Source organism: Eriocheir sinensis, chromosome 65, assembly GCF_024679095.1.
Source record: "Eriocheir sinensis breed Jianghai 21 chromosome 65, ASM2467909v1, whole genome shotgun sequence".
Classification (NCBI taxonomy): Eukaryota; Metazoa; Arthropoda; class Malacostraca; order Decapoda; family Varunidae; genus Eriocheir; species Eriocheir sinensis.
Window position 1 is genome coordinate 886,636 of NC_066573.1, and position 22,500 is coordinate 909,135.

A 22,500-nucleotide genomic window follows, 5' to 3' on the forward strand; every position below is an offset into this window, starting at 1 on the left:
GCCACACAGTCCTAACACCTATCTCTTCCTCTCATATGTAAGGTAAAGGTAACATATGATAGGAAAAAATAGGTGTTGGGACTGTGTGGCAGAGCAGAGGGGAGAAATGGACACGCGGGAGCCTCTGCCCAAATGGACTCGACAATTTGGTTGGACTAGTGTTTGGTTGGGGAGCTCACAAACTTCCTGATATAACTAAAACTGGCCCATGGACACTGAAGAATGACTTGGAGAGGCGTGTCGATGCCGTTGACACCAAGGTGACTTCGCAGAGTCATGGAGCATCGCTGGAATGACTTCATGTCGAACCAGCGACTACTCCGTGAAGCTGATTCGAGGCCTGTTACCAGCTTTGTCCGTGAACGCCAACTCCGGACATACGGGCAGGTGGCGCGCCTCCCGGACCGCGATCCTGCCCACACGATTGTTTGAACGAGACAACCCTGGGTGGAGGAGACCAGGGGATGCCCACGAAACTTATGGAGGCAGCAAGTCAGCTCATCCTGGCGGGAGGGACTTGGGTTGGTATTGTCAGATGCTCCCACCCATCACACCAACTATTTCCAAAGCCCAAAAAGGAGGTTAATCGATTTCTAATGAGTGTTCTTTAAGGTTCACGGTACAGAAGAAGGCTCAGACTACCACCAGGGTCATAAAAGTACCCCTGGAAATGCCCTAAACTCCCACGAAAGACTAGTAAATTACGTGTTCTTGGTTCTAATGAGTGTTCCTTAAGGTTCACGGTACAGGAGAAGGCTCAGACTACCACCAGGGTCATAAAAGTACCCCTCGAAATGCCCTAAACTCCCACGAAAGACTAGTAAATTACGTGTTCTTGGTTCTAATGAGTGTTCTTTAAGGTTCACGGTACAGAAGAAGGCTCAGACTACCACCAGGGTCATAAAAGTACCCCTGGAAATGCCCTAAACTCCCACGAAAGACTAGTAAATTACGTGTTCTTGGTTCTAATGAGTGTTCTTTAAGGTTCACGGTACAGGAGAAGGCTCAGACTACCACCAGGGTCATAAAAGTACCCCTCGAAATGCCCTAAACTCCCACGAAAGACTAGTAAATTACGTGTTCTTGGTTCTAATGAGTGTTCTTTAAGGTTCACGGTACAGAAGAAGGCTCAGACTACCACCAGGGTCATAAAAGTACCCCTGGAAATGCCCTAAACTCCCACGAAAGACTAGTAAATTACGTGTTTTGGGACGCAGAAATGTTTAAAAATATGACCCTTGGGATGGACAGGGCAGCTGCGTGGGGGCTTGCTCAGGGGGACTGTCTGGAGTATGGGCGGCGAGTGAGTGAAGCGACGCACCCCGGGTGTATGCTCCCCATTCCTTAGTTAGAATCTTCGATACCTTAAGTTTTTGGATCCATTCATTTTTGGCACCATGATTTTTCCTTCGTTATTTAATCTTTTTCCTTTTGAATTTGAATACGAATTTAGGCGACGGTTATGACGCTTAGGAGAGGAGGCGGGAGGCGCTTGTTCCAAATCCTAAAATAGAAGGCTTTGGCAGAGTGTGTGTGTACGTGTGTGTGTGTGTGTGTGTGTGTGTGTGTGTGTGTGTGTGTGTGTGTATTTGAGAAGAGTAGGAGAGAGAGAGAGAGAGAGAGAGAGAGAGAGAGAGAGAGAGAGAGAGAGAGAGAGAGAGAGAGAGAGAGAGAGAGAGAGAGAGAGAGAGAGAGAGAGAGAGAGAGAGAGAGAGCGAGAGAGAGAGAGAGAGAGAGAGAGAGAGAGAGAGAGAGAGAGGAGGAGGTGAGGGGGGGAGGAGGAGGAGGAGGAGGAGGAGGAGGAGGGAGATAGTAGATGAAAAAGAAGAAAAAAAAGAAAAGGAGGCCGACTAGAGGAAGAAAAGAAGAAGAGGAAGAGGGGCAATAAGGAAGAAGAAGAGGAAGAGGAGGAGGAGGAGGAGGAGGAGGAAATAGAAAAGATTAAATATGGATAAATGGATGAAGAGAGAGAGAGAGAGAGAGAGAGAGAGAGAGAGAGAGAGAGAGAGAGAGAGAGAGAGAGAGAGAGAGAGAGAGAGAGAGAGACCCACCACACACAATCGCCGAAATACACAGATGATAAGAAACTAGAGAGAGAGAAAAAATAGCCATGAGAACAATTGATTGCCGAAGACTTGAAAAGATTAGGAAAGGGAAAGAAGAAGTGTTGATCGTTCTCGCACTAACAAACCGTAAAGGAAGCTTGTTGCAGGATCGGATAACTGCTCGAAATATGAAGGAGGAGAAGGAAGAGGAGGATGAGGAGGAAGAGGAGGATGAGGAGGAAGAGGAGGAGGAGGAGGAGGAGGAGGAGGAGAAGAGAAAAAGTATCGGAAAATCTTTTAAATGAGTGTCTGTCTGTTAACTTATATATGCTTAAAAACAGGAGGAGGAGGAGGAGGAGGACGAAAAGGATGAGGAAGAGGAGGAAGAAGAAGAAGAGGAGGAGGTGGAGGAGGAGGTGTGTGATGAATCTGTTTTTGGCCACCTTCTTCCTCCTCTCCTCCTCTTCCTCCTCCTCCTCCGCCCACATTTCCCTCTCTATACCCTCTTGCCACGCACGCGCACACACACACAAACGCACACACACACACACACACAGACACACACATGGGCAGAGACACACACGGGCGTCAGTATCTCGTGTGCAGTCGGTCGGCGCGCACGTACAACGAACACGGACGGTCACGGACACACGGACACATTTCCACACTAGTTAACGTGTTGTGATCTGTCGCTGAAGAAGAAAAAGGAAAAAACCGCCCCCCCAAAAAAACACCAAAAAAAACAAAAAAACGCGGTACACCTCGTCCCCGACTGTCCGTGTCTCAACTTACGACCGTCGCCGACTTAGTAAAACAGTCGCCGACTTACGACCGCCGTCCCCGACTTAAGTAAAATCGTCGCCGCACAGTCCCCGACCAACCCCGACCACCAAAATGACGGACGTAGTCACCACCACGACCACCAAAGTGAAGAAGGGAGGGAAGAAGACCACCAAGAAGATTATTACGACCACGGAGACGGCAGAGACCGATGGCTTCCCGACCGCCTCCACGACCGTCATTGAAACTTCAGACACACGTGACCTCGGGTAGAGTTTAGAGCTAGCTTTATTGTGAGCTAGCTCTCATCTAAGCCACGCAAAGGAGTGTGTGCGTGCGTGTATTGGGGTGTTGGGGTGGAGTGTGTGTGTGTGTGTGTGTGAGTGCGTGTGCGTGTGTTTGTGCGTGTGCGTGTGCGTGTGTGTGTGTGTGTGTGTGTGTGTGTGTGTGTGTTGGGTGTGTGAGAGAGTTGTAAGTTGAGAGAGAGAGAGAGAGAGAGAGAGAGAGAGAGAGAGAGAGAGAGAGAGAGAGAGAGAGAGAGAGAGAGAGAGAGAGAGAGAGAGAGAGAGAGAGAGAGAGAGAGAGAGAGAGAGAGAGAGAGAGAGAGAGAGAGAGAGAGAGAGAGAGAGAGAGAGAGAGAGAGAGAGAGAGAGAGAGAGAGAGAGAGAGAGAGAGAGAGAGAGAGAGAGAGAGAGAGAGAGAGAGAGAGAGAGAGAGAGAGAGAGAGAGAGAGAGAGAGAGAGAGAGAGACATACCAAAAAACTCTACAGATGCACAAAATTTCTTTCCTAATAAAATAAAAAAATAAAAAATAAAAAAAACAGTAAATAAAAAAGATGTCCCAGAAATAATTAAAGAAGAGTCAATCAATTTTTTATTAAAGAGAAAAAAAAATCTTAACAAAATTCAATAAAATTATAAATAGTCCAAAATTATTATTATTATTATTATTATCATTATTATTATTATTATCATTATTATTATTATCTCATGCTCCTTTGCGTGGGCCCGGGGTGTTAATAAAAGGTGAATATTATTACCTTATTATTATTATTATTATTATTATTATTATTATTATTATTATTATTATTATTATTATTATTATTAACAAGTAATTCTCCTCTTATTGTTTTTTTATTTATTTCTATTTTTTGCCATTAATACCAACACTACATCTCTCTCTCTCTCTCTCTCTCTCTCTCTCTCTCTCTCTCTCTCTCTCTGCTTTGGTTATAATTTTATGTTTGTGAAATATGAATGTGTAAAAGAGAGAGAGAGAGAGAGAGAGAGAGAGAGAGAGAGAGAGAGAGAGAGAGAGAGAGAGAGAGAGAGATTCCTACTATTTTAAGTTAATTCTGTCCATCTTTAATTAGAGCTAACTTTAATCTTCAAATAATAATCTTAATAATAAAAATAATTCGAAACTAATCAATCATTATTATTATTATTATTATTATTATTATTATTATTATTATTATTATTATTATTATTATTTTTACTACTACTACTACTACTACTACTACTACTACTACTACTACTACTACTGCTACTACTATTGTCAAGTGTATTTAACCTGTATGATAGTAGTCTTAAGCATTACTTTTACCATTATTATTATTATTATTATTATTATTATTATTATTATTATTATTATTATTATTATTATTATTATTATTATTATTACTATCATTATTTTTATTATAGTTCGGGAGAGAGGAAAAAAACCTTCAGTCTGCCTCTAAATCGCTTATATTCTCTTCGTTTTCTCTCACCTTCACCGACCTTTGGCTATTTTTATTCCTGGCAGCTCTCTCTCTCTCTCTCTCTCTCTCTCTCTCTCTCTCTCTCTCTCTCTCTCTCTCTCTCTCTCTCTCTCTCTCTGACATCCCACTTTATCCCTCTCCCATGAATACCCACTCCTACCACTAATGGGTAGCGTACGTCCAGGGGCTCGCTTTGCTTACCCGCCGCCCACACACCCGACAGTCCCCCCGTGCAAGCTCCCACGCAGCTGCCCTGTCCATCCCAAGTCCATCTCGGCAGGATGGGCTGACTTGCCCCACTCATGAGTTGCGTGGGCGTCCCTTGGCCTCCTCCACCCAGGGTTGTCTCGTACAAACAACCGTGTGGTCAGGATCGACGTCCGGGGGGCGCGCCTCGTGCCCGTATGCCGGCAGTTGGCGTTCATGGACAAATCTGGTAACAGACGTTGATTCAGTTTCACGGAGTAGTCGCTGGTGTGTCACGAAGTCCTTCCAGCGAGGCCCCGTGGCCCTGCGATGGCACTTGTCACTGTTCAGTGTCCATGTCTCTGAGGCATATAGATCGGGGAGGCGGTGGCGCCGCCCGCCGCCACAGCTGGGAATTTTCAGTCACCGCCGAGTGGCCTTTTTTTTTTCTTTTTAATATTTGTCGCCACCTCAAGGGTAAGGACACGGGCTATATAGACCCCGTCAGGGTCAAGCGCGTGTGTCTCTCCGAGGAGGGACCATCGGCCCTTGTCGGGTGGCGGCTCATGAAGGGGAGGATACTGACAGACCGACTCTACCAGATGACGTCAGTCTTCGTCGACCAAGTCGGTCGGTCGACAAAAACTGACGTGTCTTTGCGAGTGGCCTAAGACTGCCCACGAGCTGTCCGGAAGATCAACCATCAACCCGGACTTTAGATTATCTTTAAAGAAAGGATCAAAGATGAACTCCGAGGGGGGGGGGGGGGGGGGGTTGCACGAGCATGCAAGTGTTGAACAGTGACGGAGCAAGGACGCAGCCCTGCGTCACTCCTGAATTAACAGGAAAGAACCCGAAAACGCCTTCCCAACACTTCACAGCACTCTCAGCATCATGTTTCTTAAAGGCCCCTCTAAGCAAGAAAAATGAGAAAAAGTCACCACTCACACAAACCATTCCATAATATATATCAACGCATTTGTGATCAGTTTATGCATCATCTATTTTTAGGGGTTTATATCATGGGGAAAAAAATTGGCCCGTCTCTGGTATACGGTAGAGCCACAAATTTGGCCCGTCGCTGCTACCGGGTTAAATACTTGAATATCTTTGTATTCATCAAACGGAAACTGAAACCAACTTTGAGATTTGACAAGCCTTTTACACCGCCACTCCGCTGATGCTTCGTGACATACATGTTTGTCAGCCATAAAACAGCGCTAACTTATCCATAGTATTCCTACCTTTGACAGCTTCGAGGACATCGGTTCTTGCTGTGAACTTTTCCTGCATCGGAATACTTCACCGTTCAACTGGTCTCGGCAACAGCTTTGAACAGTAATACTAATGGCCTCATAGCTGAACTGAAAATGAGTCTACTATGATCATTCCACCGCACGGAAACCAAGGTGGAGGGGCTTTTACACTGGGCAAATTTTCCGTGGATCTTCAGTCAAACCACGATTTCCGCTGGCGTGGTTCTCATATGTTTCTTGTTATTGCTGCTGCTGATGATGGTGAGTAATATCGTCGTCCTTCGCTGAAATCTACCGTAGCTGAGGAAGATCGTGGACACGTCAGAAAACCACGGAAATATGAGAACCACGCCAGCGGAAATCGTGGTTTGACTGAAGATCCACGGAAAATTTGCCCAGTGTGACAGCCCCTCTGATCAGCAATTGGGTGAATCTTAGCACTTCACATCCTCGTGGAACGCCGACGTGAGTTTCGACAGGGGTTGCTCGCAGCCTATGTCGATCTCAAGAAGGCTTTTGGGTCAGTGCGTCGCGAGGCACTCTGGGATATTCTGCGACTCCGTGGGATTCTTGCATGGAGGTAGGAAGAAGGGAGTCGAGCTTGGTACCTGCGAAGACTCATAGGATCGTTTTATAAGATATTTCTCCCCTCAAGAACAAATGACACTCTAGTATTTTGCAGCAATATATGTTTCTCACATAGATCAGATATTCGGAGAAACATATAGGGTCACAAGACATTTCGCCCCTTAAGAACACATATTTGACAAGGCTTTCGTAGGAGTTGTGGGCATTTCCAGGGGTAGTTTCATGACCCTGGTGGTAGTGTGACCCTTCTTCTGTACCATGAAGCTAAAGAAACACATATTTGACAAGGCTTTCGTAGGAGTTGTGGGCATTTCCAGGGGTAGTTTCATGACCCTGGTGGTAGTGTGACCCTTCTTCTGTACCATGAAGCTAAAGAAACACATATTTGACAAGGCTTTCGTAGGAGTTGTGGGTATTTCCAGGGGTAGTTTCATGACCCTGGTGGTAGTGTGACCCTTCTTCTGTACCATGAAGCTAAAGAAACACATATTTGACAAGGCTTTCGTAGGAGTTGTGGGTATTTCCAGGGGTAGTTTCATGACCCTGGTGGTAGTGTGACCCTTCCTCTGTACCGTGAACCTTAAGAAACACTCACTAGAACCTGACTGACCCCCTCTTTGCCCTTTAGAAATAGCTGATATGAGATATACCAACCTTACTGTGCCATGTCATGCGTCCGGTCTCTGAAACATTGGCAGATGGGATCGAATTCGCATCAGCGGCAGATAAGCATCCAGGGTAATACCACGGCAGCTGTTGCAGTCCTGTCGGTCCCCTTTCCAGATAGGGACAACCAACCCCCTTTTCCAGTCCAGAGAAATTGCACCGGAGTGACACACGGCTGACAGCACCGCATTCAACCCGCGGATCATGACCTCACCACCAGCTTTCAACATCTCTGTGCTGATGTTACAGACCCCAGATGCGTGTATGCCCCCTTCAGCTTCCTCACTCTCTGTCTCGCGTCCGCCCCTGTCCAACCCAAGCCTTTCAATGACCCTTTTATTTTTATTTTTTTTTACGTCTCCGCTTATTGCGCCGGTAGGCTTGCTTGAGGGGCCTGGATGGTATACGGCCCCAGCCCGTCATGGCGCAGGCGAATGTTTATAGTGGCGCCATCTTCTCTTGGCTCATGGTGCCCCCCGGAACTCGTTCTTGATTCACTTGGACGGTTTCCTCTAGAGTCCGGGTTGATGGGTGGTCTTCAGGACAGCATGTGGGTAGTTTTTTAAGCCACTCGGCGGTGACTGAAAAATCCGAGGTGGTAGTGTGGGGGACTCGAACCCGTGTCGTCCATCACGTGGTGAATGTGGGCCCAGCACGCTACCACTCAGCCACCGCCTACCCCTCTCACACTCCTCCTCTCACCCTCCTGTATACCCCACACCACTCCTCTCCCAGTCGTCTCCCTCACTTTCAGACTCATATTCACTCACCTTCACCCACCAGCTTCATCATTTTTACCTTCTTATCATGTAGGATCATATTCAGTACACTCATGGGTCCCTCTCGCTCACCCTCACTCACTCATTTTCTTCTCATTTTCAGCTCATTTTCAGCGGGGAGTACACCAAAGCCATGGCTAAGGACTGGCACTCCGGCCACTTCTGTTGTTGGCAATGTGACGAGTCCTTGACCGGTACGTAGAGGGAGAGTGAGGGAGTGAGAGTGAGGTGTGTGTGTGTGTGTGTGTGTGTGTGTGTGTGTGTGTGTGAATTACAATAATGACAATGATATTAATGCAATCTCTTATTTTTCTCTCCCACCACCCTCACTGACCTCCCCTCCCACCCTCTCTCCCCTCCCACCTTCCCCCCTCTCCCATACCACCCCCTCCCACTCTCTCTAATCTACTCTCCCTCTACTCTCCCAGGACAAAGATACGTATTGAAGGACGATCATCCCTACTGTATTAAATGCTACGAAGCCGTGTTTGCAAATTCCTGCGATGACTGTAACTCCGTGATTGGCATAGATTCGAAGGTAAGTAGTAGTAGTAGTAGTAGTAGTAGTAGTAGTAGTTGTTGTTGTAGTTACAGTAGTAGTAGTAGTAGTAGTAGTAGTAGTAGTAGTAGTAGAAGTAGTAGTAGTAGTTGTTGTTGTAGTTACAGTAGTAGTAGTAGTAGTAGTAGTAGTAGTAGTAGTAGTAGTAGTAGTTGTTGTTGTAGTTACAGTAGTAGTAGTAGTAGTAGTAGTAGTAGTAGTAGTAGAAGTAGTAGTAGTAGTTGTTGTTGTAGTTACAGTAGTAGTAGTAGTAGTAGTTGTAGTAGTAGTCTTTATTTCATAATACAGGATATATACGCATTTATGATATATAAACGTATTACATAATTAAATCTAAAAAAAAAAATGTTCCTGTTCCATGAAAACAAAAAAAAATCTTCAGAAAATTATGTACAGTTGAAATTCCCATAAATCACGAGCACTTAAAGACATTCAATTAACAGCAATACAAGATGAGGCGTGCGTGTCCTTGCACCCATTCAACACGAGGTCTTAAGACATCTAAACCTTCATGAAAAATATTGACAGTATCCACATTATAAAAATACCTAAAAATATGCTGCATAAGAAAGTCCTCCTTAAGAACCGGTGCACTGTGCCTAACGAGAGACTATATAGGGTCGTATTTAAGACATTTCGCCGTCCAAGAACATATATTTGACAAGGCTTTCGTAGGAGTTAAGGTCATTTCCAGGGGTAGTTTTATGTCCCTGGTGGTAGTGTGACCCTTCCTCTGTACCTTGAACCTAAAGAAACACACATTTGACAAGGCTTTCGTAGGAGTTGAGGTCATTTCCAGGGGTAGTTTTATGACCCTGGTGGTAGTGTGACCCTTCCTCTGTACCTTGAACCTAAAGAAACACACATTTGACAAGGCTTTCGTAGGAGTTGAGGTCATTTCCAGGGGTAGTTTTATGACCCTGGTGGTAGTGTGACCCTTCCTCTGTACCTTGAACCTAAAGAAACACACATTTGACAAGGCTTTCGTAGGAGTTGAGGTCATTTCCAGGGGTAGTTTCATGACCCTGGTGGTAGTGTGACCCTTCTTCTGCACCATGAACTTAAGGAAACACTCATTAGAACTTGACTGACCCCGTCTTTAACCTTTAGAAATTGTTAATGTGAGAAGCGATAGTATCTTATAATACCAACCTAAGTGGCCTGGGCAGCCTCGTCCAGTGCCTGGCCCGGACAAATGCAGTGTGGTGCCTGAGAAGCAGCTGGTCACACCGAGCCGCCGGGATGTGGCTGCTGGCAAACTCTGGAGCTTCACAAAGTCTGTTCACTGCCTTACTAAAAGCAGTGTCAAAAACTTTAAAGGAGTTAGGATTAAAGGAGGAGTGATAGTTCCGTATAGGAAGTCCGTAATCAGGAAAACACAATGATTTAAAAATAAATAAATGTGTCTTTATCAACGTATTAAAATTCCCTGAATATGCCATAAAATTCCCTGAAGAAGCATAACAATTAGTGGGTCTAAAATCTATGCCATTAGCATCTCTAAAGTTAAAACAAATATAATGTCCAAGACACTTGAAAGCCTTTACCGCCTGCAGCACATCACCATTCAGCTCAGCGTTACGTGTTGGCTCGTCCGTCCTGTTACTGAATATTACACATCTTGTTTTGGCTGTGTTGCTTGTAAGGCGGTGCTCGTCTATACATGTAACAAGTTTATGATATAAAATCTCCATTTGTCTATCTGTTTCTGTCAGTAAAACTAGATCATCTGCATAGGCTACAATATTGCATCTATAATCCCCAATGCAGCAACCAAAATTAGTGTGCGATATTTCATTAACGATACTGTTTGTGTAAAAGTTAGGCGAAAGTAGTAGTAGTAATAGTAGTTGTGATTATAGTGGTAGTAGTAGTAGTGGTATTATTATTATTAGTAGTAGTATTAGTAGTATTAGTTGTAGTAGAAGAAGAAGTAGTAGTAGTAGTAGTAGTAGGAGGAGGAGACTACAACACTTCCAGAGACTACAATGTTCCTACCACCAGACCATTCCCTTCCCTCTCACTCCACTCCTCCCACGCTCCCCTCTCTTCCAATGCCCCACTCGACCCCTCTCCCATACCACCCACACCTACTCCCACTCTACTCTCCCACCCCTCTCACTGACCCTTCCCAGCCCTCTCACTCCACTCCTCCCACGCTCCCCTCTCTTCCAATGCCCCACTCGACCCCTCTCCCATACCATCCACACTCGACCCCTCTCCCATACCACCCACACTCTACTCTCCCACCCCTCTCACTGACCCTTCCCAGCCCTCTCACTCCACTCTTCCCACTCTCCCCTCGCCCACTCCCGCTGTCCCCCCAACACGAAGGGCCAGTTTCTCAGTTCAGTACAGCAAGTTCTTAAGCTGTCCAACCAAACACAAAATACGACGAAAATTCCTTGTATCTTGTGTTTGCGATTGGTATAAATAGGATTAAATTTTAGCAGACCACGCGGGAAGTCTCCTTAGTATCTGGTATCGAGAAGAAGAAAAACGATTCATTGTGGAGGATTGTATATAGCAAATGGTTGGGGACGCTTACAATGACTCTGTTGGATTGTCGAACTGGCTCTACTCTTCCTCCCGCAGGACCTCTCTTACAAGGACAAGCATTGGCATGAGAAGTGTTTCCTGTGCAACAAGTGCCAGGTCTCGCTCGTGGACAAGCAGTTCGGTTCCAAAATGGACAAGATATTCTGCGGGCCGTGCTATGATGCCCAGTTTGCTACCCGCTGCGATGGTTGCGGCGAAATCTTCAGGGCTGGTGAGTACCCTTGCCCGCTATACACCATCCACAGGCCTCCTCTCGCTCTCCCCTCTCCAGTACGGGACCTCATTCTCATACCAGTTAACCATGTATACTCTTTTACGTTATGGCTGTGTGTTAGTTATAAGGTCCATCCTATTAACCCGGTGGTAGCTGCGGGGGTCATGTTGCTTAACCCGTCCGCTGCGATTGGCACGGATTCGGCTTTCACTGGTAGCCTGGTAACATATAGTCGCAGGTCCTTCTCTGCCTCTGTGGTGGATAGTGGAGTGTTTCCCATGTGGTATTGGTGTGCTGGATATACCTTCACTGGTAGCCTGGTAACATATACTCCCAGGTCCTTCTCTGCCTCTGTGGTGGATAGTGGAGTGTTTCCCATGTGGTGTTGGTGTGCTGGATATCCCTTCACTGGTAGCCTGGTAACATATAGTCGCAGGTCCTTCTCTGCCTCTGTGGTGGATAGTGGAGTGTTTCCCATGTGGTATTGGTATGCTGGATATCCTCTCCCAAGGGGCAGGACTTTACATTTTTCCTCATTGAATTGTAGCAGCCACTTTTTGTTCCATTCCTGTTGCTTGGTGAGGTCGTCTTGTAGGAAATCCGCGTTCAAAGAGCTAATTAAAGGCTCCTCCCTCTAAACGAGAAAAATAAGAAAAAAATCATCACTCACGCAAACCATTTCATAATATATATCAACGCATTTGTGGTCAGTTTATGCATCATCTATTTTTGGGGGGTTTATATCATGGTACAAATTTGGACCGTCGCTGCTACACGGTAAAGCCACAAATTTGACCCGTCGCTGCTACACGGTAAAGCCACAAATTTGGCCCGTCGCTGCTACACGGTAAAGCCACAAATTTGCCCCGTCGCTGCTACACGGTAAAGCCACAAATTTGACCCGTCGCTGCTACACGGTAAAGCCACAAATTTGACCCGTCGCTGCTACACGGTAAAGCCACAAATTTGGCCCGTCGCTGCTACCGGGTTAACCACGTATATCTTTTATGTTATGGCCGTGTGTTAGTTATAAAGTCCATCCTATTAAGCTTACCGATATCCCTTTATTACGATTTCCCAAGCCCACAGAATCGTGCAAAACTATCTATCACCAGCATCACAGAACACTAGGGTTGATATTATAAGACTTTCGGTTCTCATATAAGCTATTTCCAAAGGTCAAAGAGGGGGTCAGTCGGGTTCTAATGAGTGTTTCTTCAGGTTCATGGTACAGAAGAAGGGTCAAACTACCACCGGGGTCATAAAACTACTCCTGGAAATGCCAACAACTCCTACGAAAGCCTTGTCAAATATGTGTTTCTTTAGCTTCATGGTACAGAAGAAGGGTCAAACTACCACCGGGGTCATAAAACTACTCCTGGAAATGCCTACAACTCCTACGAAAGCCTTGTCAAATATGTGTTTCTTTAGCTTCATGGTACAGAAGAAGGGTCAAACTACCACCAGGGTCATAAAACTACCCCTGAAAATGCCAACAACTCCTACGAAGGCCTTGTCAATGAGGTGCTCTTGGGCGGCGATGTCTTATAAATCAACACTAGCAATTTAGACGTGAGCGTTGCAAATAGGCGTATCAGGCTGCTACTGATCCCCAATGCCACAGAGAAGACTGGCTGGGTTATCATGGATGTGGTTTTTTTTTCCCGTTGAAGATGCAGAAGACGGGTAAAACTATCACCAATATTACAAAACAGTCCGTGGAAACCCTTGCAACTCCCGGGAAATGAGGGTTCGACCGCTGCCACCAGTCTATGTTAAGCGGGACAATGTGGGCACCCTCTTACATTCCCTTAAGGGGCTAATACACTGGGCAAATTTTCCGTGGATCTTCAGTCAAACCACGATTTCCGATAGCGTGGTTCTCATTTGTTTCTTGTTATTGCTGGTGATGATGATGATTGTAATACCTTCGCCCTTCAAGGAACTCTACCGTAGCTTTGGAAGATCGTGGGAAAAAAATCGTGGTTTGCCTGAAGATCCACGGAAAATTTGCCCAGTGTAATAGCCCCTTAACAGTCACAAACTCCACACGGCTCCCTAACACTGCCGGGCATTCCATCCTTCCTTGCTAAATTATCGTATTAACCACATATCGTATCTATCAGTTGTATGTCTCAAACTTTCGTACCTACACAAGTAACGTGAGAAGATCAAAGTTAATCCTAAAACTGTTGAATATTGATGTTTTTCGTTCTTTGTTGTTAGAGTTATCGGTCTGCAACTACGAGAATGAAATGCGATGAGTACGATAATTAGGCAACGCGATGAGTACGATAATTATGCACGCTGATTCCGTCCCTTTCCCTAACATTAGCTAACCTCCCCTTACACTGTTGAGCATTACTTTACGATCCCTCTAGTAGTAGTAGTAGTAACTTAAGTTCACTTGCACACAAAATCCCTTCTCACACTTCTCCCTGACCCCTCCCCCCCCCCCCTCTCTCTCTCTCTCTCTCTCTGATTCTTGTCTCATGAGTAATCAATTAAATTTAGGGCAAACGAAAATGGCGGAGCGACACCCTCAATGCGTGAAGCCAAATAGACGCCATATATATACTCCTCTCTCTCTCTCTCTCTCTCTCTCTCTAATATGATAAATCACAAGAGAGAGAGAGAGAAGAGAGAGAGAGAGAGGAGAGAGAGAGAGAGAGAGAGAGAGAGAGAGAGAGAGAGAGAGAGAGAGAGAGAGAGAGAGAGAGAGAGTGAGAGAGAGAGAGAGAGAGAGAGAGAGAGAGAGAGAAGAGAGAGAGAGAGAGAGAGAGAGAGAGAGAGAGAGAGAGAGAGACAGACAGACAGACAGACAGACAGACAGACAGACAGACAGACAGACAGACAGACAGAGAGAGAGAGAGAGAGAGAGAGAGAGAGAGAGAGAGAGAGAGAGAGAGAGAGAGAGAGAGAGAGAGAGATTTACATAGATAGATTTACATAGAAAATCAGACCACACAGACCCCATGGTCCAGACTTGGTGGTCTGTCCTTAAACCTAAGTGATTTTACATTAATCAGAAGACTCCAAAACGTTGCATTTCTACTCTAGTTGATATTAAGTTGAAGGAAGTGACGGTCGAGCTTATTTTTGAAGGAGTCAATCGTGTTACACTGGACCACTGACGGTGGAAGCTTATTCCATTCTCGCACTACAACGTTGGTGAAGAAAAATTTGGTGCAGTCTGAATTTACTTGTCTACATCTGAGTTTTACGCCATTGTTCCTCGTGCGCAAAGTGTCATCGATCATAAACAATGTTGATCTGTCTACATTCGTGAAACCATTAAGTATTTTAAAACATTCGATCAGTTTTCCTCGGAGGCGACGTTTCTCAAGAGAGAACATGTTAAGGGTAGAAAGCCTTTCTTCGTAGGATTTGTTGCGCAAGGAAGGGATCATTTTCGTTGCCCGACGCTGAACACCTTCTAATTTAGCAATATCCTTTGCATGGTGGGGAGACCAAAACTGTACCGCATATTCCAAGTGGGTTCTGACTAAACTGTTGTATAGAGGGAGTATTACATCTTTATTCTTGAATACAAAGTTTCTTTTAATGAAGCCCAACATTCTGTTCGCTTTATTTGCTGCATCGATGCATTGCTGTGAGAATTTGAGGTTTGACGCGATTTTGACCCCCAAGTCTTTGACGCATTGAACGCTTTTGAGTTTAACGCCGCGCATTTCGTATTCGAACTTCTTATTCCTCGTTCCAACTTGAAGGACCTGGCACTTGTCTACGTTAAAGGGCATCTCCCATCTATCCGACCAAGCTGAAATTTTGTGCAAATCCTCTTGGAGGCTTTGCCTGTCTTCGTCAGTGAGAACCGAGTTGCCAATCTTTGTGTCGTCTGCAAATTTACTAATGCGGTTATTGAGTCCAACATCCACGTCGTTGATGTAAATAATGAAGAGCACTGGGCCAGGACCGAGCCCTGAGGACGGCACTAGTGACAGGCGCCCACTCTGAGTTAAATCCGTCAATCACTACTCTTTGTTGTCTGTTGCTCAACCAATTCGCGATCCATTGGTTTACTTGACCGTCAATACCTATTTGCTTTAATTTGTAAAGTAATTTATGATGTGGGACTTTATCAAACGCTTTCTGGAAATCAAGATAGACTACGTCCAGTGATTTGGTTACGTCATAAACAGTGAAGAGGTCGTTATAAAAGGTTAATAGGTTTGATAGGCAGGATCTTTTGTTTCGGAAGCCATGTTGTGAGTCCCCAATCAATGAGTGGCTTTCAAGGTAATTCACAATTTTGTCTCTAATTATGCCCTCAAGTAGCTTACCTACAACCGAAGTTAGACTAATGGGCCTGTAATTACCTGCTGTCACGTTAGCCTTTTTCCAATCTGAAGGGACGATGCCTTGTCGCAAGGACATATTGAATACGGTTGTGAGGGAGGAGAGTATTTCGCTCTTTGTTTCTTTGAGCAGAGTTGGATATACTTTGTCAGGTCCAGGACTTTTATTTGTTTTAAGTGAATGGAGAGCTTTAAGGACTTCATCGGTTGTTATTTCAAAATTAGGCAATGCATGCTCGAGATTTACAAGAGAGAGAGAGAGAGAGAGAGAGAGAGAGAGAGAGAGAGAGAGAGAGAGAGAGAGAGAGAGAGAGAGAGAGAGAGAGAGAGAGAGAGAGAGAGAGAGAGAGAGAGAGAGAGACAGACAGACAGACAGACAGACAGACAGACAGACAGACAGAGAGACAGACAGACAGACAGACAGAGAGAGAGAGAGAGAGAGAGATTGTTCATTTTTTCATTCTTTCCCTCACTTCACCTCACACTCCCAGCCCTCTCACTCCACTCTCCCCTCTCTCCCAATACCCCACATGACCCCTCTCCTATGCCCACTCACTCCCACTCTCTCTCTCTCTCTCACTCTCTTCTCTCACCCTCTCCTCTCACTCTCTCTCTTCTCTCACTCTCTCTCTTCTCTCACACACACTGCGTTTGTTAGTTGATCACTACTTTTGTCTGGGTTGAGAGAGAGAGAGAGAGAGAGAGAGAGAGAGAGAGAGAGAGAGAGAGAGAGAGAGAGAGAGAGAGAGAGAGAGAGAGAGCATAGACATTCATATATTTTCAATTTCTACTACTACTACTACTACTACTACTACTACTACTACTACTACTACTACTGTTTCTCCTCCTCCTCCTCCTCCTCCTCCTATTACTACTACTACTACTACTACTACTACTACTACTACTACTACTACTATTACTACTACTACTACTACTACTACTACTACTACTACTACTACTGTTACAGCTACTGCTTTTACTACTACTACTACTACTACTACTACTACTACTACTACTACTACTACCACTACTACTAAAATATTAATCATTTCATAAGAAAGGAATTTAGGACAAGTCTGAGTGTGTGTGTGTGTGTGTGTGTGTGTGTGTGTGTGTGTGTGTGTGTGTAATGATTGCGTTGAGTGTACGGATTACGACAGACAGACACGCACACAAAATGTAGTAGTAGTAGTAGTAGTTGTAGTAGTATTAGTAGTAGTAGTTGTAGTAGTAGTAGTAGTAGTAGTAGTAATATTATCAGTAGCAGTAATATTAGTAGTAGTAGTAATATTAGTAGTAGCAGTAGTAGTAGTAGTAGAAGTAGTAGTAGTTGTAGTAGTAGTAGTAGTAGTAGTAGTAGTAGTAGCTGTAGTAGTAGTAGTAGTAGTAGTAATATTATCAGTAGCAGTAATATTAGTAGTAGTAGTAATATTAGTAGCAGCAGTAGTAGTAGTAGTAGTAGTAGCTGTTGTAGTAGTAGTAGTAGTAGTAGTAGTAGTAGTAGTAGTAGTAGTAACAGTAGTAGTAGTAGTAGTAGTAGTAGTAGTATTTGTTGTTGTTGTTGATCAATTTTCCTTCCTTCCTTCCTTCTTTCCTTCCTTCCTTCCTTCCTTCCTTCCTTCCTTCCTTCTTTTCCTCCCTGCCTCCCTCCCTCCCTCCCTTTCCTCCTCTTTCTCCCTCCTCCTCCTTAATAAATGGATAAATATATTGATAGATAGATAGATAGAAAGCTGGAAGTGACTGCCCAGCCGCTTCTCCTCCAGCCTGGAATCGAACCCCTTACCTCACCTTATTGAGTCCAGCGCGGTAACCCGATGGATAGACAGAAAGAACTGGCTGTTAGGTAGTTGGACAGATGTATGTAGATGGATAGGTTTGCAAGGATGGGATAGACTGGTGTAGACAATCAACTTTTCTTTGTGGATTAATGAGAATGCGAACGTGTCTGGTCGTTAAGGACAGAATCACACACACGCTTATTTCCTTGTTTTGTTTTCCCCTACTCCTTCCTCTCTTCCCTCTCTCCTTAAAATCATTAAAAAAAACGATATATTCTTCCCCAGTTTCCACACTCCCTTTTTATTTATCTTTCCTTCCTTCCTATATATCTTTTTTTTCTCTCCGAGTGTACCTGTGCAGTCGGTAAAGAAGGTATTAGACCGTGTGCGGAGATTTGGAGGAGGATCTGTATGTTGAGATGGCGTTGTGTTGGTTAGCAAGACACCGAGAATAGAGTCTAGTCATTGCTACTACTGCTACTACTATTACTACTACTACTACTACTACTATCACAACGAAAATCACCACCCTTTTAAACGTACGGGCGTGGACTATCCCAGAGAGCCAGCTAGACTAACCTAATTGACACTGAAGAATCGTTACCGTTGCCTGCAGCCCCTAACTGACTGACACCGCCCACAATGTTTTCGATTTTTGTTGCCGTGCCATTCCTCTTGACTGGAAAATGGGGCTGGTCGTTCCTGTCTGTAAAGGGAAAGGGGAGAGGAAAGGGAGGCAGGAAAGTTCACGCCCAGCAAGTCAACAATTGGCCGGATCTTAGCGCTCTGCATCATTGTGGAGCGCCGACGTTGGTTTCGACAGGGGTTGCTCTCAGTCTATGTCGATTTTAAGAAAGCTTTTGACACAGTGCGATGCAAGGTTGTGAAGTGTGGGGGAGACGCCTCCAGCTTCTTCTCTGTTAATTGAGGAGTGAGGCAGGGATGCGCCCTTGCCCCATCACTGTTCAACACTTGCAGGGCCTGGGTGTTCGGCTGGGTGTTAGGCTGAGGTGTTGCCCCATCACTGTTCAACACTTGCAGGGCCTGGGTGTTCGGCTGGGTGTTAGGCTGAGGTGTTGCCCCATCACTGTTCAACACTTGCAGGGCCTGGGTGTTCGGCTGGGTGTTAGGCTGAGGTGTTGCCCCATCACTGCTCAACACTTGTAGGGCCTGGGTGTTAGGCAGAGGTGTTGCCCCGTCACTGTTCAACACTTGCATGGGCTGGGTATTAGACACAGTCGCTGATCAGAGTCGGAGCACCTGTTGGCGACATCAGGGTCGCTAATCTTGTGTTTGGTGAGAATGTTGTGCTCCGCGCGGCATGCCTGGAGGTCCTGGTGATGGCTCTCGAAGTGCTGCATGAGGAGATGAAGCCTATGGGACTGGTCTCCTGGGCCAAAACCAAGGTCCAGTCGTTTGGAGGCTTCCTGGATGACACAGTTCAGTCTGTTCATGCATGTGGTGAGGATGTCGAGGTCACCAAAAGCTTCACATACCATGATAGCGTCGTGCATGATAGTGGTTGGTCTTACCAGGAAGTCACTCGACGGACTGGACTGGCCCACGGTGTTACGGACTCGCTCAACACTAGTATATGGCCTTGTTGATATCTATGCAGGCGGACAAAGACTCGAATCTTTAAGTCGCTTGTGCTCACTGTGTTACTGTACACGGCTGTGATACATGGACACTGTCTGTGTGGCTGTGATACATGGACACTGTCTGTGTGGCTGTGATACATGGACACTGTCTGTGTGGCTGTGATACATGGACACTGTCTGTGTGGCTGTGATACATGGACACTGTCTGTGTGGCTGTGATACATGGACACTGTCTGTGTGGCTGTGATACATGGACACTGTCTGTGTGGCTGTGATACATGGACACTGTCTGTGTGGCTGTGATACATGGACACTGTCTGTGTGGCTGTGATACATGGACACTGTCTGTGTGGCTGTGATACATGGACACTGTCTGTGTGGCTGTGATACATGGACACTGAATAGCGAATTGGAGAGACGTGTTGATGTCTTTGGCACCAAGTGCCTTCGCAGGGTCACGAGGCATCCCTGGAAAGACTTATGGTGTCTAAGAGGCACGCGTGTCCTCGTCGACAGATCGACTTGGTCGGCTTGGCTGACGCCAGTCGATAGGGTCAGTGACTCAGTATGTATCAGCGCCTTGCTCCGGGCCGCCATTGGCAAACCCCGTGCTCTCCATTTTTGGAGTGAGTAAATCTTTAGCAATGACAACATCAACTTCGTGCTGAACCAGCGACTACTCCGTTTAACTGAATCGAGGCCTGTCACCAGCTTTTTTTTTTTTTTTTTATAGCAAAGGGGGGGGGGGGGGCCCCAGCTCAAGAGCAATAAACCAATAAACAAAGTCAACAGCAAAAAACCTGCTCGTCGCTCCTCCATTTGAAGAAAACAGAACGAGCCACAAGAGAAGTCAGTTCCGGGTGTGGCGGCGCCGCGATCCTGTCTTCTTGAAAGAGTTGTAGTCGTAAGCAGCAGGAAATACAGACGAAGGAAAGCTGTTCAGGAGGGAGCGATAAAAGAACGAAGATGCCGGCTAACTCTTGCACAAGGGATTTGGACAACACAGGGGTGGGGGCAAAAATGGAAGGTCGTGTGCAGCGGAGCCACGAGGGGGGGGGGGGGGGAAGGCATGCCGCCAGTAAGTTCGGAACAGCGGTCAACACGAGAGTATCTTCAGGTCACTATAACGCACACTTATGTGCTAATATAATCATGCATTTGTTCAAGCATCCACAGAATCACGTACTTAAATAATGTGTGAAATGGAAGTGCGGATCGACAGACCGTTGCTTAATTTACCATATTTTTGTTTGAATATAAGATGTTTTAATAGCAACTGTGTACTCGTGCTCATCCCTATACTGCCCAAACCCCTTATGCAAGAGTTAACCCGCATCTTCACTCTTTCATCCCTCACGCTGGTAAACTCTGGAACAATCTTCCTTCATCTGTATTTCTTCCTGCCTACGACTTTAACTCTTTCAAGAGGAGGGTATCAGGACACCTCTCCTCCCGAAATTGACCTCTCTTTCGGCCACCTCTTTGGATTCTTTATGTGAGCAGCGAGTAGCGGGCTTTTTTTTATTGTTTACTTTTTTGTGTGCCCTTGAGCTGTCTCCTTTGTTGTAAAAAAAAATATTTACTTACTTACTTACTAACTGAAAGTATCGATAGAAGATAGAAAGGGATGCAACACTGCGGGTGAACTTAAGATGTAGAAGATCATTGATAAGCCGTTGACTCCACTCTGTCTAGCAAGGCTGTGTGTGTGTGTGTGTGTGTGTGTGTGTGTGTGTGGGCGCGCGTGGAACCCCCTCAGCAGCGTTACCAAATTATCGTACTTAGCCACTCAGCACATCAGATTTCCCGGTTTATGACTCACAAATATCGTAAAAACAAACACCAATAAGTAAAGCTTTTAACGATAACTTTAACTGAAATCTCGCTATCGGTGTGGGTACGAGAGTTTGGGGCACTGGAACTGATAAATGCGATGTTTTGAGTACGATAAAATGGTAACGCTGCCCCACATACATTAGTTGCATACCCTAGGCCGTGAACGCCACTCCGGCCTTGCGGCGCCCAAGTTCATCTATTTGACAAGGCTTTCCTAGGAGTTTTGGGCATTTCCAGGGGTAGTTTTATGACCCTGGTGGTAGTTTGACCCTTCTGTACCATGAAGCCAAAGAAACACATATTTGACAAGGCTTTCCTAGGAGTTTGGGGCATTTCCAGGGGTAGTTTTATGACCCTGGTGGTAGTTTGACCCTTCTGTACCGTGAAGCTAAAGAAACACATATTTGACAAGGCTTTCCTAGGAGTTTCGGGCATTTCCAGGGGTAGTTTTATGACCCTGGTGGTAGTCTGACCCTTCTGTACCGTGAAGCTAAAGAAACACATATTTGACAAGGCTTTCCTAGGAGTTTGGGGCATTTCCAGGGGTAGTTTTATGACCCTATTGGTAGTTTGACCCTTCTTCTGTACCGTGAACCTAAAGAAACACATATTTGACAAGGCTTTCCTAGGAGTTTGGGGCATTTCCAGGGGTAGTTTTATGACCCTGGTGGTAGTTTGACCCTTCTTCTGTACCGTGAAGCTAAAGAAACACATATTTGACAAGGCTTTCCTAGGAGTTTGGGGCATTTCCAGGGGTAGTTTTATGACCCTGGTGGTAGTTTGACCCTTCTTCTGTACCGTGAACCTAAAGAAACACTCATCAGTACCCGATTGATGCCCTCTTTGACCTATATAAATAGTTGATGTGAGAAGCGAAAGTGTTTTAAAATACCAGCCATAGTCTGTACGAGGCAACCCTGGGAGGAGGAGGCCAGGGGGACGCCCACGGAACTCATGGTTAGGGCGAGTCTGTCGATGCTCACAAGGGTCTAGAATGAGGACAGCTGCGGGGGAGCTTGTCCAGGGAAAAGTTGGAAAGTTTCGTTTAGTCGGCGCAACATCTGTGGTCATATGCCGGAGAGAGACAGAAGGGGAAGGAATTATAGGAGAAGGGAAAGTAGAAAGTTTCGTTCAGTTGGCGCAACATCTGTGGTCATATGCCGGAGAGAGACAGAAGGGGAAGGAATTATAGGAGAAGGGAAAGTAGAAAGTTTCGTTCAGTCGGCGCAACATCTGTGGTCATATGCCGGAGAGAGACAGAAGGGGAAGGAATTATAGGAGAAGGGACCAGACCCCAGGAGACGGGACACAACCCCCGATTAATACCTGGTACCCATTCACTGCTGGGTGGACAAAGGCGTAGGGTATCGGAAAAGCCGCCCAAATTTTCCCACTCCGCCCGGGAATCGAACCCGGGCTCTCTCGGTTGTGAGCCGAGTGGGCTAACCACTGCACCACGAAGCCCCCTAGCTTGTCCGGGGGAGCTTGTCCGGGGGGAGGCGGCTGGTGAGTGAAGTGACGCGCCTCCTGGCATATACATCTTCCATTACTGTAAGAGAAAAAAAAAGTAT

General features: G+C 45.7%; 1 protein-coding gene across 2 annotated transcripts in view; it reads left to right on the forward strand.

Annotated features, from left to right (window-relative positions):
* The window catches only part of LOC126987495 (four and a half LIM domains protein 2-like), a 39,010-nt gene that overhangs the window by 3,350 nt on the left and 13,160 nt on the right, over nucleotides 1–22,500 (forward strand). Inside the window, exons 1-4 of one of the 2 annotated variants that reach the window (XM_050844459.1) lie at nucleotides 2,620–3,094; nucleotides 8,178–8,257; nucleotides 8,492–8,601; nucleotides 11,218–11,392. In XM_050844459.1, the coding sequence (XP_050700416.1) occupies nucleotides 2,940–3,094; nucleotides 8,178–8,257; nucleotides 8,492–8,601; nucleotides 11,218–11,392 (520 nt within the window). In that variant the 5' untranslated portion in view covers nucleotides 2,620–2,939. Of the gene's footprint in view, nucleotides 1–2,619; nucleotides 3,095–8,166; nucleotides 8,258–8,491; nucleotides 8,602–11,217; nucleotides 11,393–22,500 lie in introns of those variants that run through there. The other variant, XM_050844460.1, reaches the window with a different exon arrangement.